Source organism: Meriones unguiculatus, chromosome 1 (assembly GCF_030254825.1).
Source record: "Meriones unguiculatus strain TT.TT164.6M chromosome 1, Bangor_MerUng_6.1, whole genome shotgun sequence".
Classification (NCBI taxonomy): Eukaryota; Metazoa; Chordata; class Mammalia; order Rodentia; family Muridae; genus Meriones; species Meriones unguiculatus.
This window is the reverse complement of record NC_083349.1, coordinates 91,363,348-91,378,296: the sequence shown is the minus strand read 5'-3', so window position 1 is coordinate 91,378,296 and position 14,949 is coordinate 91,363,348. Positions and strand designations below refer to the sequence as shown.

The following is a 14,949-nucleotide window of genomic DNA, read 5'->3' as shown; positions in this document are numbered from 1 at the left end:
TCCCTGACCCTTAAGAGCAGAAGAAAAAAAGTTGGTGGAGAATAAGCACAAATGTGTATAATAATAATGTCTATGGCATAGCCCAACTATTTTAGTTCCAATATGGCTATCTGCAAAAATGAAAACACAGGACATGGCATAATCTTCCACTATTTGGGGGACTGAGAGCCCCAGACTGAAATGTCAAAGTAATGGTGATATAATCATGAGGAGCCAGGCTTATGTCCTGAAACTGCCCTAGCTTCCATCTCTTTGGGAAGACACAGCAATACATGCTGATATAAAACTCAACAGGATTGTGGACATGTGTGTACTAAATTATACATCGTAGGCTCACTGACATCTGAAAAACAATTTCTGTGTCTGTCTCTAGGTTCAGCTGTAGAATGGATGAGTTGTGGCGTATTTAAACAATGTGATAGTAGATAAGCTACAAGCTACTCGCATGGATGAAGTGCGTGAACACTAGAGTCACAGCAGGGAACGCAGGAGTGCACGTGGGGTCGTGTTTAAAGTTAACCACATGTGCAACTAATCCAAGGAATTAGAAGGAAAGAGTTGGGAGCAGTTCCCTTTAAGAGGGGCCCTAAGGGGAACTTCTAGGATGCTAGTAATGTTTCTTTCTTGATCTTCATGTGGTTACACAGCTCGTAAGCACACTTTGTCAGAAGGCATCAAACTGAACACTATTTGTGCACTCAGCATACTCTGATTACAAGCCTGATTTCTAAAAGCTAACAAAAATCATTTCTGTGATGTATGCATTCATGTGTGCGCATGTGGGGTGTGTGTGTGAAATAGACTTGATGATCCAAATTTTCCTTTACCAATTCCAAGGACTCATCCATACATACTAATCCTCAAACCAAAATCAGAGAGAAAAACCTTAACAACACTGAAGTCGGAAGTGCTTTAGGAAAAGTTGTGTGTAGAATGTGCTGCTTGCAAAAGACTTTTCCACTCTCCCTTCCCCCAAATCACTGATTTTCACTTTCTGCTTCAACCTGGGCCTAAAATATTAAAGTACCCAGTACTCAAGATTCTATCCCAGATTACAGTTCAATTACTGGGAACTGAACCTAGATCTCTCGAGCAGCAGCCAGCACTTTAAATCTCTGAGCCAGCTCTCCAGCTTCAGTTGTGGTCAAAAACATGATCCTTTATGCATCCACCATGCTATATATTATGGTTACAAGATATAAAATCAATGCTTGGGCATAGAAAATAAAATTTCATAAACCCTGAACACCATGCAAGAAAGCATCTAAACTGAAGTACAGCTGGCAAAATAGCAAAGGCTAAACTATTTAGCCAGGCGTTGTGCCGCAGGCCTGTAATCCCAGCATTCAGGGAGGCAGAGGCAGATGGATCTCTGTGAGTTCGAGGCCAGCCTGGTCTACAAAGCGAGTCAACGACAGCCAAGGCTACACAGAGAAATGCTGACTCAAAAAACCAAATAAATATATAAATGCACAGAAATTTCATATCAGATGGTTATATTAAGTTACTAATGGGGTAATGCCAGGGGGTTGAACCCACTTTGGTGGCCAGTTAATTCCAGACAAAAGAAAAACCTTCAACACATATTCTGCCACAATCCATCTCGGACATCTGGAAAATAGTGTTGTTCAATCACGAAAGGGTGAAACTAAGATTAACATTATTATTGAAAAATAATTTAAAGCACAAGTTCTTAACTCTAGTTCTACGTTTCAAATTTTTACACTTGGAAACAACAACAACTGCACTCTAGGTGAGAGAGGTGGCTCGGTAAGAGCACTTGCTGTTTTTCCAGAGGACCTCGGTTAGGACCAGCATCCACACTGTGGCTCACAAGCACTCAGAGGTACACACAAGGTGCACATACATACAAGTAGGCAAAGCTTTCTCTCTCTCTCTCTCTCTCTCTCTCTCACACACACACACACAAGAAAACTGTAATCTTTCTTCTCATAAAACAAAAGGAAAAATTAAATAACCCTCCTTTTCTCATGACACAGACATAGCAACGATTTTTAATGTTTAGTCACCAATCAGAATGGCCTTTAATAATTTTCCTCCCCTCTTTTTCATCATTAACTTCTCAATGTCCCACATATTAGAAGAGCAGACCATTTGAAAGTGAGGTTTTAGAAACTGAGAGATAAGCAATAATCATATGGAACCCACACTTACCTTAACATATTGTCTCATTTAAGGTGTTTTAAAATAAAGACAAAATTTGTGTCCCCTTTAAAATTATTTTTTTGTGTCTGCCTAAAACTAAGTAAATTATGTGAAAGAAGTTAGTTGATTTCATCTCTCTGTTCTCTAAGGTTAAGTTTAAGCACATCTATTATATTAACCAAACATTAAAACAACAACAAACAAACCTCTGGTAAGGAAAGCATACTCAGTTCACAAGCCAGTTAAAGTCACTGTCTAATACTATTATTTAACTCACATTTTTCCCCTCCTGAAATACTCCACCTGAGTCCATGAGCTAAAATGGCTTAATCTCCTTTACTCTTAAGTTATGAGTAATTCGGAGGAAATCTACCCTTCTTTGTACAGTTATTGTTAGTGCCGTCATCAACATGCTGGAGAAAAGAAGCCAATATCAAAGCAGAACCTTTCCAACAAGCCCACAACTGAGGCAGAACTATGAACAAGTTATTTAGAAAATGTGAAGCCACATGACTCATTCACGGTACCAAACTAATGTACCCACCTCCAAAACCTAGATGAGACTGGATAAAGAACCAATCTGCTTTAGGGGCTTAGTTAATCCCTCCCCTGAGTATGATAGGGGCATTCACCCAAACATGTTCTGGCACCTACCTTTATATGGAGTCAGTGACGTAAGTCAATTTAGAAATTCCTTTTTTGCTACTTCTTATGCATGGAAACTGTGATCCTTGTTTTTGTTGAAAAATGAATAATGAAATAACTTTCCAGACTTGCTGAATGGTTAAATGAGATAGTATTATGAAAGTGGCTACCATAGATTAGTACCCAGCACAAAGGTAATGGTTACTCATCAATATTTATTTCTTGTTTCCTTCTTAAAAACAAACAACAAAACAAACAAACCAAATAAACCAGGGCCTGGAGAGATGACTCAGTGGTTAAGAGCACTTGCTGCTCTCCCTGAGGACTCAAGTTCAATTCCCAGCACCCATATACCAGGAGGATTACAACTGGCTGCTAACTCCATCTCCAAGGGAGCCAAAGCCTCTGTCTTCAGTGAGCATCTATCTGCAGTCATGTGCACATACCAACATGCACATACACATCTACAAGTAATAAAAAAACCCTAAAAACAAACGAACTCAATTCGCTATATTTAAGATTACTTGTTTATGATTAAAAATCAGTGTTACTGGGGCTAGAGGGATGGCTCAGCAACTGAGAGTGCTTCCTGCTCTTGCAGAGAACCCATGTTCAATTTCCAGCCCCAAACAGTGGCCCACAACCACCTGTAACTTCAGTTCCAGGAGATCCAATGCCCTCTTCTGACCTTCATGAGCACCAAGGACGCATGTACTGCCCTTACACACATACAGCCAAAACACTCAAGCAAATCTATTTTCTTAAAACACACACACACACAAACCAAAAACCCAGGACAGCTTAAAAAAAACAAAACAAAAAACTGGTATTACTCTGCTTATACCAAGTAATCTAGACCAAAACTTTTGAATCTTCCGAAGTCTTCAATGTCTCACAAACACTTTCTTGGGTTTAATTCTGAATACAACTGATCAGAACCTCCTAATTTTTAAATATTTCAAACAGCTGTCATTACTGGGCAATTTAATTATATGATAAGTACTCTGTATCTTTTGTTCTTCTGTATAGTTCATCTGTCTTCAAAGACATTAAAGTAAGGCAGGGCATTGTGCTGCTTGCCCTATAACAGCTAAATTCTTCACATTATACTGCCTATACTGCCTTAAATTTGTGTTTCCATAATTTTATTTTCAAAGGACAACAAATGCAATTTGAGGAGAACGATCCTGTCATCAATCTCACATACTAATCTGAGTTATTTGGAAGAATGTAATTCAAGCTAATAAATAAGTGAAACTCAGAATGCTTCAAAGATAGGTACAACAGGAGTTATACAAAATTAAGAGTACCTCATTAGTATACAGAAACAGGAAGTCAAGAACTCTTACACTGAAATAACCCACAGACTGGTTATTTTCCTTCCTTCCTTTTTTTAAAGAAGACAGGGTCTCACCATAACCCTGGCTGGCCTGGAACCCAGAGGTCAGACTGCCTCCGCCTCTGCCTCCTAAGATTAAAAATATACATACTATACCAGGCCTTAAGTTCGGTATTTTCAGAACTAAGAAAAAAATTAAGTCCACAAATGACCAGCCTACATAACAAGTTCCATGTTAGTCAGAGCTACATAATAGACAACCTGTTTCAAAAACAGAACAGGAACAGAATAGAACTATTTAGACAGGAAACTGTGTCATGTGTATATGCCTTTTCCTTATTATTATTCCCATTAAGACAGTGTAACAAGTTGCATAGCACTTGCATTATTATGAGTAATCCAGAGATCATTCACTGTCTATGGCAGGACTCTGTACTATGCCCAGTTGTAGAAGGACTTTAGGACTCAGATTTTGGCACAGGGGTCTTAGTAGCACCCCCGTCCGCCACAGGAACTGCAGGATGAGCCCTGAACTCTGCCAAATGTGAGGTATGGAAGATAGAGCCTCACTACTAAGAGAGCACATGCTCGCATACACACATGAGCACACATTTTTCAGGCAGAAAAAGGAATGAAATTCTGCCATTTTTATGCTGTTAAGTGAAACAAGCCAAGCACAGAAACACAAATGGATGTAAGGAACTTCAAATGCTGATCTCATTGATGCCGGGAGCAGAATTAGCGATACCAGATGTTAAGGAAAGTTGGAGCGAATTGTAGGAAGGACAAGGAAAGAAAGGTGGGTCGTCATAAAAAGGAGAACTAAGCACTGGCGGTCTATGACAGTAGGGTGACTACAGAAAACAATAATGTACTACATATCTCAGGAAAGAAAAAAAAGGACTCTGCATGTTTTTAATCAAAAAGAAATTACACTCAACGAGAGACAAGATTACTTGATGCTTATCCTGAGGTGTGCTAAAACAGAGTACCCCATAAATAGGTAAATTAAAAATATGCGACAGAGCCAGGCATGGTAGTGCGTGCCTTTAATCCCTGCGCTTAGGAGGCAGCAGCAAGTGGATGTCTGTGAGTAGGAAGCCAGCCTGGTCTACACAGTGAGCTCCAGGCCAGCCAGAGCTACAAGATGAAACCCTATCTCTAAATGCATATGTAAATAAAATACACAAACAAAGCAAAATCCAGCCCTAAATGTTTTACAATTTCATCAAATCGTGGAATACATTATCTAACTGTGACTACACAGAACACAAATTTTCTTCTTTTAGTTTTTAGTAGTACATGAAATCTCAAACTAAAAACTTTCAGACTAAAACAAAAAACCTGTGTTAGTGCACAGTTCTAAACAGTAGACCATCTCGGATTGCGCGATAACTTCCCAAGAAGCTCGTGGGCTCCCTCTCCCACTGCAGCCTATTACAGACCCTCCAGCTAAAGGGCACAGAATCCTGCTAAGATTCCACCCAAGTTTCTACTGCACTTCAAGCACTGCTCATTACATACAAGAGAAAATATGTACAAAATAGACAAACAGACATATTTGTAGATCCATATTCAATAGCACTGCCAAGAATTTTTTTTATTCTAATTAACTTGTGGGTAAAGAAGCAATTAAAAAAACAATCTGAAAGAATTTTTGTTTGAAAAATAAGTCTTTCTAACTGTATTACAATTAAAAAGCTTAAGTACAACTTAATATTTAAGTTAATATTAATTAACTTAAAATAAGTTAATTTATACAGATTGAACTAATTTGTCTAAAAACTGTGATTCTCACTTTGATATACTACCTTAGCAGTTGTCTGAACCACAATTATATAACTCTAACCAAGACTAATGTAAGAATCACATATTCATCAAGACTTAAGAAAGGAAAAATAATTACCTTTAGTTCCTTAATTCTCTTACAAAATCATTTAAAATTTTATTATTAATTTATTTAATGTGTGTATATGTATGGTGGTATATAAGAAGGTCAGAAAATCAGCTAAGGTCCTCTCCTTCCATCATGTGGGCTCAGTGACAAGTACCTTTACCCACTGAACCAGTTTGCTGCTCCCCTTTTAAGATTATTAATTATAGTATATTTCTAAACAAGTATTCATAATAGATTTCCTTCAAATTAGAAATACTCTGTAGACCCTCTAGAACTTTTAAGAGAAAAAGATACTTTTAGGTGACTCTGATCAACATATGAAATGTGCATTTTAAAATGTAATAAAAATGCTAATCTTTCAAAGAAATATTTTTTCTCACAAGCCCAGCAAAATCTTCGTTATTTTAGTCTTAATTCATCGTAATGTTTAATTCATTTGGGGGCTATTTATTTGCCCTCTGAAAGATACACTATTCTCCCCGAAGGCTAGTCAGCAAGTTCTTACCCCTCTATGCCAATACTGAACCTCCAGAACAGCTCCTACTAGCCACTACACAGCAAGAACCCCAGAGTGCATTTCACTTACCATTTGCTTAAGTACATAATGAAACCATGCTTCAAGAACATTTTTGTCAGTTTTTTAACAATAAAAAGAAAACTGACACTCTGGCATGTGACTATCAATGACCAAGATGCAGGCAGAAATAGGCTTTAGTGACTAAAAAAATAATTTAGAAAAATTGAAGACAATATCCAGGGGCTACCTCAAGTAGATTGGAAATTATAACAACTGGTGAAACAGGTATGCAGAATAAACATTTAAAAAGCACAATGGGGATGGACTGAGTTTGGCTAACACTTTCAGTGATCTGCTATTTACACACCAGAACATATTTTAAAGGCTTAATGTGGACAGAATCCTTAACATTAAACACTCAACATTAAATAACAACAATTTTGTTTGCTTTCCCTAGAGTCAGTTGTAGAAGACCTGATAATTATTTGCAGGGGACACCAAACAACTCTGGTACTTGTTAAGTTAAAGGTAACAGAAGATCACATTTTTTTTTAATCTGACAAAAATAGGTAAACATATATCAAAGAACCATTAAAACACTTTAACCATGTTTGCAAAAGACCTCTAACCGGCTTGAAACATCCCCTTCTCTCAAATAACATAGAGCAAACTGCTTTCTCAAAGACTATTGTAACAGTGACTAACGCAAACCTCTCAAACCGCTTTTGAAACTAACAATTTCCTTCATCTGATAAATATTTTGATCAAATACAATGAAACAGTTAAGGAAAGAATGTACAATTTAAAAAAATACATCTAAATGCAGTCTCCTTAATCAAAGGAGGTGTGACAACCACCGCAAAGCATGTTAAAATTAACCTTAATCCGCCAACCAAAACACGCAAAATGTCTCCTAACAATTCTCCTCCTTAAAACAACCATACACAAAATACCGTGCTGACTTCCACTCACTGCAAGCAGCTCATTAAGAAAGAGCCTGGTTATGTTTGGAGATCAAGGTGCAAGGCTCTCATCTCACAAACCTCCCCACATAACCACATCATCCAAGCAAAACCGAACATTATTTTTGCTAAAGCAAGAATCCAACCCCGGGGCGCCTCAGCCCTTAGACAATGGTGGTTACCAGACAGCGCAGCACAGTTGGGTCCAAATGACACATTTCACTAGGCCTTGGTCACAACACACACACACACACACACACAGCCACACACACGCGCGTGCGCGCGCCTACATACAGATACACACACAGGATCCCAAGGGGCCCATTCTACGGCAGGGGTGCTCAAACCCACCAGGAGACAGAGGGGAGCACCGTGGCGGAGCGGGGAGGAGAGGTGAGGGGTCGACACAGCGGAAGGCTAACTGCACTGCACACGAGGGAGGGGGCTGGAAATGGCCGATGGCTTCTATATTTATTTAAGGGTATTGATTTAACGGGTCCTTCCCAGGGGTTCTGTAACTAAAGGCAAACTGCGCAGCAAACATCGTGGGGTTGGGAGACAAGCCGCTGCTCCCCCTGCCCCGTGACCTGGGGGGGGGGGGGGGGCGCGCACAAGTTCCCCGGCCAGCGCCTCGGACCCCTCGGGGGGCCCTCTCCCCCTCCTCCAGGGCCAGGGGCAGCCCACGGAGAAGGGGAAAACAAGTTCCCCTGCCAGCCTCACCGCCCCACGCTGCCAGCCGTCCCCCCACCTACCAAGAGAAAGGGGGAGCCCAGACGGAGCCAGGAGGCAGAAAGGGGGGAAATCCCACCCTCCGCCCGCCCCCGGCCGCCAACAGACTCCCGCAGGGTGGGTGAGCCAGCCAGGAAGCCCCAAGGAGGGGTGGGGACGGAGGGTGCCGGCCCCGAAACCAAACAAAGCGCGGCCTGAACCGCAGCCCGGGCGGATCGCGCAGCCGCGGCTTTTCCTGCCGGCCAGGCCGGGCCGGGCCGGGCCCAGGCGAACACTGCGGCACGGTGGGACCCGCCTCCGCTCGGCCTCCGTCTCCCACCCCGGGCGCGCCACCGCCCCCGCCCGGCCTCCCGCCCGGCCCGGCCCCGAGCGCGGCCTTACCCCTCTCGCCGGCGTTGTTCCGCTCCTGAGGCGGCGGCGGAGGCGGCGGTGGCGGCGGCGGGGGCTGCTGCTGCGGCGGCGGCGGGGGCTGCTGCTGCGGCGGCTGCTGGGGCGGCTGCGGCGGCTGCTGCTGCTGGGGCGGCTGCGGCGGCGGCTGCTGCGGGGGCTGCTGCTGCTGTTGCTGCACCGGGCGCGGCCGCGACACTCGCCTGGGTCTCCGGTTGGCGGCTCGGACGGAGTTCATTTGCCGGGCTGAGGTGGCGGCGTTGGCGGAGGGACACACACACTCACGCGCGCACGCACCGCGAGCTCCGGGGCCGGGAAGGGGGCGGGGGGCGGGCGGGAGCGGGGCGGCCGGGGCCGGGGCGACGGGGGCCCGGGCCGGGCGGGAGCCCCCCGGGGGCCGCGGCGAGGCCGGGGCGCAGCCGGAGTTCGAGCGAGGCCGGCCGGCCGGGCCTGGCGCACGGGCGAGGCCGGGGCCGCCGGGCGGGGCGGCCGCGAGGGACGCAGACCGAGAGACGGGCCGGGCGAGAGAAAGAAAGAAAGGGCGTCCGTGCGCCGGGGGAGCCCGAGGCGAAGCGCGGCGGCGGCGGCGGCGGCCGAGCAGACGAGCCGGGCCCGCCGACTCCCGAGCGGCGTCTCCGGCGGCGGGGGCAGTGGGCGGGCGGGCGATCGCCGAGAGGGCGAGCGGGGCGGGAGCGCGCGGGGGCGCCCGGCTCCTCCGTTCCTCTTCCTCCCCCCGCACCCCCTCAGAGAGCGCCCTGCGAGGAATTTTCTCTTTCTTCGGCCTCTTCTCTCTCCTCCGCCCCCCCTCTCGCGAAGGGGAAATGAGTGTAAAGGGAGGAGATAGGGGCAGAGAGAGGCGTCGTCGTTCCTCCTCCTTAAAGGAGCCTTCCCTCCTCAGCCCCAGCGCCGCCGCCGCCGCTGCTGTGCTCCGTGGCAGGAGGAGCCATTGACACCGCCGGAGCCTCCACTCGAGCCCAGTCGGTCCCTCCCCGCCGTGGGGCTGGCCGGGGAGCGCGGGGGAGGGCCGCGGGCCGGCGGGGGAGGGGCGGCTGGGCGGGGATTCCGGCCCGCCTGGCCAATGGGGAGCGCCGGCGCAGCCTCGGAGCCAATGGGGCCTCCTCTCTTATCGCCAAGTCCCTTCTTCCAACGCCCTGTTTCCTCTCTCGGGTCTCCTCCTTCCCCCGCGGAGGAGGAGGGAAGGGGAGAGGGGGAGTGTGGCGGGGCGGGTGATAATGGGGAGGTATCAGGGCATATAATGGAGCCGGGGGTAGGCGAAGGAGCGCCAGTACGCAGCGAAGATTCTAGGAGAGGAGGTGCTTGGGGGGGAGGGCGGGGGCTGCTGATGTAACTGGGAGAAGTGATTAATCCTGCATTTTGGCGTTTCAGCCTCCCTCCACCCCGACCTTCACCCGGTATTCTTAAACGGAAAGTGGAGTGAGGGAGTCGGTCTTTGGTTAACTCCGGGTTTCTGTTCTCGGTAGGTTCAAACTCTTAGCTGTAGGGAGCGCTACAGGCTCTGTGCCCTTTAGTCCAGCTGAGGGTACCTGCAAGCCTTAAGAGATCTGCTTTGACTGAGTTTAAAGCTCGAGAGTTTGGAGTCGGTTCCAGTTTTGGTCACCCAAACCCTCAGAACGTTTTAGATCGCAGACAGTTAGTTTGCTTTGGTTTTGGGGAAGGTGGTCTACGTAATGTTCCGGAAGAAAGAAAATGTGTGGATGTTCTGACTGATGATTTTATTGGTTTTTTGTTTGTTTTGTTTTATTTTGTTTAGGTTTCACAAAGCCAAAAAAGGTAAACTCCCAAGAGGAATTATCTTTTGTACCTGGTCCCCTTAGCATAATCTGTCCCCAAGGAGAATGTGTTTCTGTTCCCTGGCTGCCGTTGTGATGACTGAAAATGTACTCTCAGTGTTTATCCATTATGGCATAGCTAGAAGTTCACTCTTGGATTTATTTTCGGAGCATTCACTGATTTCCTACTTGAGATTCATTGATTGCTTTCTAGGCGTAAGATAGATAAGACATTACAAGGCTTGATAAAAGTAAGACCGAGAGGGAGAAAAGTGTGAATCCTGAGAGGAGCACAAGGTAAGTCAGTATTGTGCTATGTGAACCCCGCTCTAGGCTAATTGCCTTTTTGAATGTCAAACATCTCTCCTGTCATTTAAATAAAACTTTATCTTATGATGCACAATTGTTTTTCTTTGTCGTCTGATTTCTGAGATGCTCTCTTTTTGGTCAGGAAAATGGAGACTCATAATCTTCAAAACCTGTATGTGGGGACAGCTATTTAAAAACTATTTTGAGAGGCTAGAGAGATGGGTCATCCCTTAAGAGCATTGGCTACCATTCCAGAGGACACAGCTTCAATTCCCAGCACATGGTGGCTCACAACTGTCTAACTCCAACTCCAGGGCATCTGTCCCCTCTTCTGGCCTGGGAGGCACCAGGCAGGCACTTAGTGCACAGACATGCAGGCAAAACACCTATACACATAAACTTAAAAAATTATTTGTTTAAAACAGCCAGCCTGAGTAGCTTATGTTATATTCTCAGAATGCTGAGGGCTGAAGCAGAAGAATGACAAGTTCTAGGCCATCCTGAACTGCCTAACAAGACCCCATCTCTAAGTAAATACATAAATAACATTTAAATTTTATGGTTGTTAACCAGGTGAAAATAAACGTGTGTTTGGCTTAAATAAACATTGAGGGAAAAGTTTAAAAGTATGGGAAAACAGCTTATAATTAGCATGTATTATTTGGGCATGTGTGAATGGCATGAATCTAGAAGTCAAAGGACAACATGCAGGAAGTTTCATTTTTTCTACCACGTAGGCTCTGGGGACCAAACTCCTCTCTACTTACTGTAATTTTTAGCCTCAGATCCACACACCTCTATCTTCTACATAAATACCATCTTTCATACTCTGTTTCACAATTGTGCTTATTTCAAAGTATGCTTAGGGATAAGGAATTTATATAAAGTCATAGAAGATATCTTTTACAGTCTAGATTTCTGAATCAATTGTAACATTTATCTGGCCAATGAGGGCAACATGCCTTGTTTCTAACATAGCATTTCTTGGAATGACAATTTCCCAATACATAAAAATAAATGTTTTAAGAAAAGAAACACTCCTTCCTTCCAGACAGATCTCACTATGTAGATCAGGCTGGTCTTGAACTCACAAAGATCCATCTACTTCTCCCAAATATTAAAGACCTGTGCCACGACTGCCGGTCCAGGGTCACCCTTTTCTAATGCAGTGACTGCGGGTTGAAGAGGTTTACATGGCAGGAGGAAAGGACAGCTAAGCCAACAAATGCTATATACCTTCTATTGTTCTCTAGTACTAACGCCAAAGGTAGAGCTGCTCATTTCTGTCATTTTGAGATAGTATGAAATTTCCTTTTTTGTAATTCATTTTGAGGTGTTTTATCAGCTTCCTCCTATCCCCTCCCCCACACCACCATGTCTTTGTACAGAGCTCAAGTCTCTATGGGTCTGCTCTTCCTCCGTGGCACTTCATCTTCTCCCTGAAATGCATCATCACTTCTGGACTTCCTGAGTACCCATGTAGGCCTTGATGAGGCAGGAGCCTTGCCTTGTCCTCCCTGGGCCACCACCTGCCAGTGGTGCATTGTCCCTGTGTCATGTTGAAGGTGCTTTGAGGCTGAAAGGAGCACTCAGGCCGTGGCCTGTCACAGGCATGCCCAGAAAAGCAACCTTTATCTTGGGCTCCTTGAACCTCTCTGTGTATGTGAATCTGTCAGCCACCTACTTCCAACTTTTCTTTCCACCATGAAAGAAAATGGAAAGTAAGTCAGCTCTGCCCTGTCTTCTTTCCCTGGGCTACAAAGGATGGATTACTTTTCTTCTGGAGACATTCTTTTTTTTTTTTTTTTTAAGATATGATCTATGTTGTAATTCAGGCTGGCCTTGAACTTACGTCCTTCCTGTCCCAACCTCTGCAGTACTGAGAGCACGGGCTTCTCCTTGAGATGGCATTTGCTCTGCTCTGTTTCTTAGATGACGTGATAAAGTGTGAAAGAGAAACTAGTTTAACAATAATGGATCTTTTGGGAGATATTTTTTTTAAATATCCTATTCCCATGTCACTGGTTTAGACATATTTTTACTTTATTTCATGGAATTAAACCTCTTGTTTGCACAACAGTGTCCAAAGGCATCTTGAAAGTGTGGAACTCAGAGTTTTTAGGGTGGGCTTTGGAGACCATTTAATCTCATTTCTGTGTTTGACAGACTGCGAAACTAAAGTGCAGAGACAGGAGATGACAAAACCGTATCCCATTAACTACTCAGTAACAAAGCCACTGCCTCCCAGTCCAACATCCTTTGCATTCACAGGTTTTACAAACAATGGTATAAATAAAAACATTCCAGAGGGTTTTTATACATCGAAAGACCCACCTATTTTAGAAAGAGATGCAGACAGCTGCCATAGAAATTTTACATGAGCTGGGTGTCATCCAAACACTAAAGAAACTGAGGTAGGAGGATTGCTGTGAGTTCAAGACCATCATGAGGTACAGCATACTGATTTCCAGGCTGGGCTACAGAGAGACCCTGGGAAGGTATGCTGTCCACGAGTGTGTGCACACAGAGGCCTGAGGAAGACTTCAGGTGTCCTACTTTGTCATCTGCCTTATTCCTCTGAGGCAGGGTCTCTTCTGCACCTGCAGCTAGGCTGGTGGCCAGCACGCCCAAGGGCTCTGACTGCTGTGCTTGCCTGCCATAGCACAAGGGTTCCATGTGGGTGTGGGAAGTGAGCCCAGCTATTTACATGGACACTGGGCTTCAAACTCAGGTTCTCATTTTGTTCAGCAAACACCTACTGAGTCAAATCCCTTGGGGTGTTTATTTGTTTGTTTTGGTTCGTTGGCTTTTGTTTTGTTTCCCAGAAGAAGTTTTTAGATGATGGAAAACAGAAGAAAATGTAAAGGGGGTTTTCATTTGGGGCAGCAGTCTTCAAGAATTACCTCAGTAACAATATCATTTCAGAGGACCGGATTCCCTCGGGGTTGCTCTGTCTTCAAGAACATTTGTGTTTGTTTTTCTCAACTAATTACTAGTGCTTAACAGGTTAGTGTACTTAAAATTATTTGCTTATGAAACCTTTCACAATAGGAGTATAAAAAATAAGCTCTTTAATCATTTTAATGCCTGGCAGGTGATATTTATTATAATTTTAAATTATAATTTCTGCCATTTCTAAGATTCAGCTTTCCTTTCCCTGTCAGCTACCATCTAGTCCCAAGCCATCAGCACTCAGTCAGTTACATAAGCCGCCTCAAAGCCTCTCACTCCTTTTATGTCACTTAAGAAATTAGTTTGATCTGAATATAGTTCCCCTACAGGAATAACCAGCTCTGTTTAAAATATCCGTGTTAGAGTATGAATGACTTATCTCACTAAGCTGCAGATAGTCATTCTTTAGCACATGCCCTGATAACACTTTATCAGGTAGTGAAAATTAACTCAAAACCAAGGATTTAAATCTATGTGTACTCGGGAAAGCCTGGTAACTGCTATCCAGTGATACTGACATGAGAGGTCATCTTTAAAGAATGGCAGAGTAACTTCAACTCCCTTCCCACAGACTAATACAGACAGCACAGCAGAAGAGATTAATTATGCTCAAGATTTAGGGTACATTGTGGTTGATAATTATGCATCTTTATATTTTGCTTTTAAAAGGGAGAACCTGGTTTCTAAATGCCGAGAAGACTAGGTCTAAGTACTTGAGTTTGTTGTGCTACAGAAGGCCCGAGAGGTGACAGAGCATGAGTAGTTGTGAGGCCACAAGGAAGTGTAGTCACCGGCTGGACGACCTTGGGCAAATTCCTTGGCTTCTCTGGGATTGTTTCTACATCTGCAAAATGGGTGTGAGGAGGTGATAATAGTTCTCATTTTGTAGAATTGTGATAGTACTAAATAAATTAGTGTCTATAAAATGCTTAAACCAGTGCCTACTGCATTGTAGAGGTCCAGTCCGCAGTTAGCTATCACCATCATTGCTGCTGGTGAGTTTACCTCACACATCGTCTGATGAATGTTAATATTACATTTACATTGTGTGTGTGTGGGGGGGTGAGTTCAGGTATACTCTTGTAAGGAAATGTGCCTAGAAAATGAATGTTATAAGACCTTTTTAAGATACAAGAAAGATACAAAAGAAAAACGTAGGGCAACGGTGGGCATGAGACAGACCTGAGTGGAAGCTGGCGGGAGGAGGCTGCTACTGAGGGTTTCTCCACTCAAGCAACACCTGCGCTTTGGATCGT

General features: G+C 44.4%; 1 protein-coding gene across 4 annotated transcripts in view; it reads right to left on the bottom strand.

Moving 5' to 3' along the window:
• Fbxo11 (F-box protein 11) overlaps positions 1-9,173 on the bottom strand; it is a 76,974-nt gene extending 67,801 nt beyond the window's left edge. For 2 of the 4 annotated variants that reach the window (XM_021657277.2, XM_021657278.2), the window contains exon 1: positions 8,637-9,173. In XM_021657277.2, the coding sequence (XP_021512952.1) occupies positions 8,637-8,880 (244 nt within the window). In that variant the 5' untranslated portion in view covers positions 8,881-9,173. Of the gene's footprint in view, positions 1-8,278; positions 8,578-8,636 lie in introns of those variants that run through there. The other 2 variants (XM_060363333.1, XM_060363332.1) reach the window with 2 other exon arrangements.
• Positions 9,174-14,949: the final 5,776 nt, after the last annotated feature.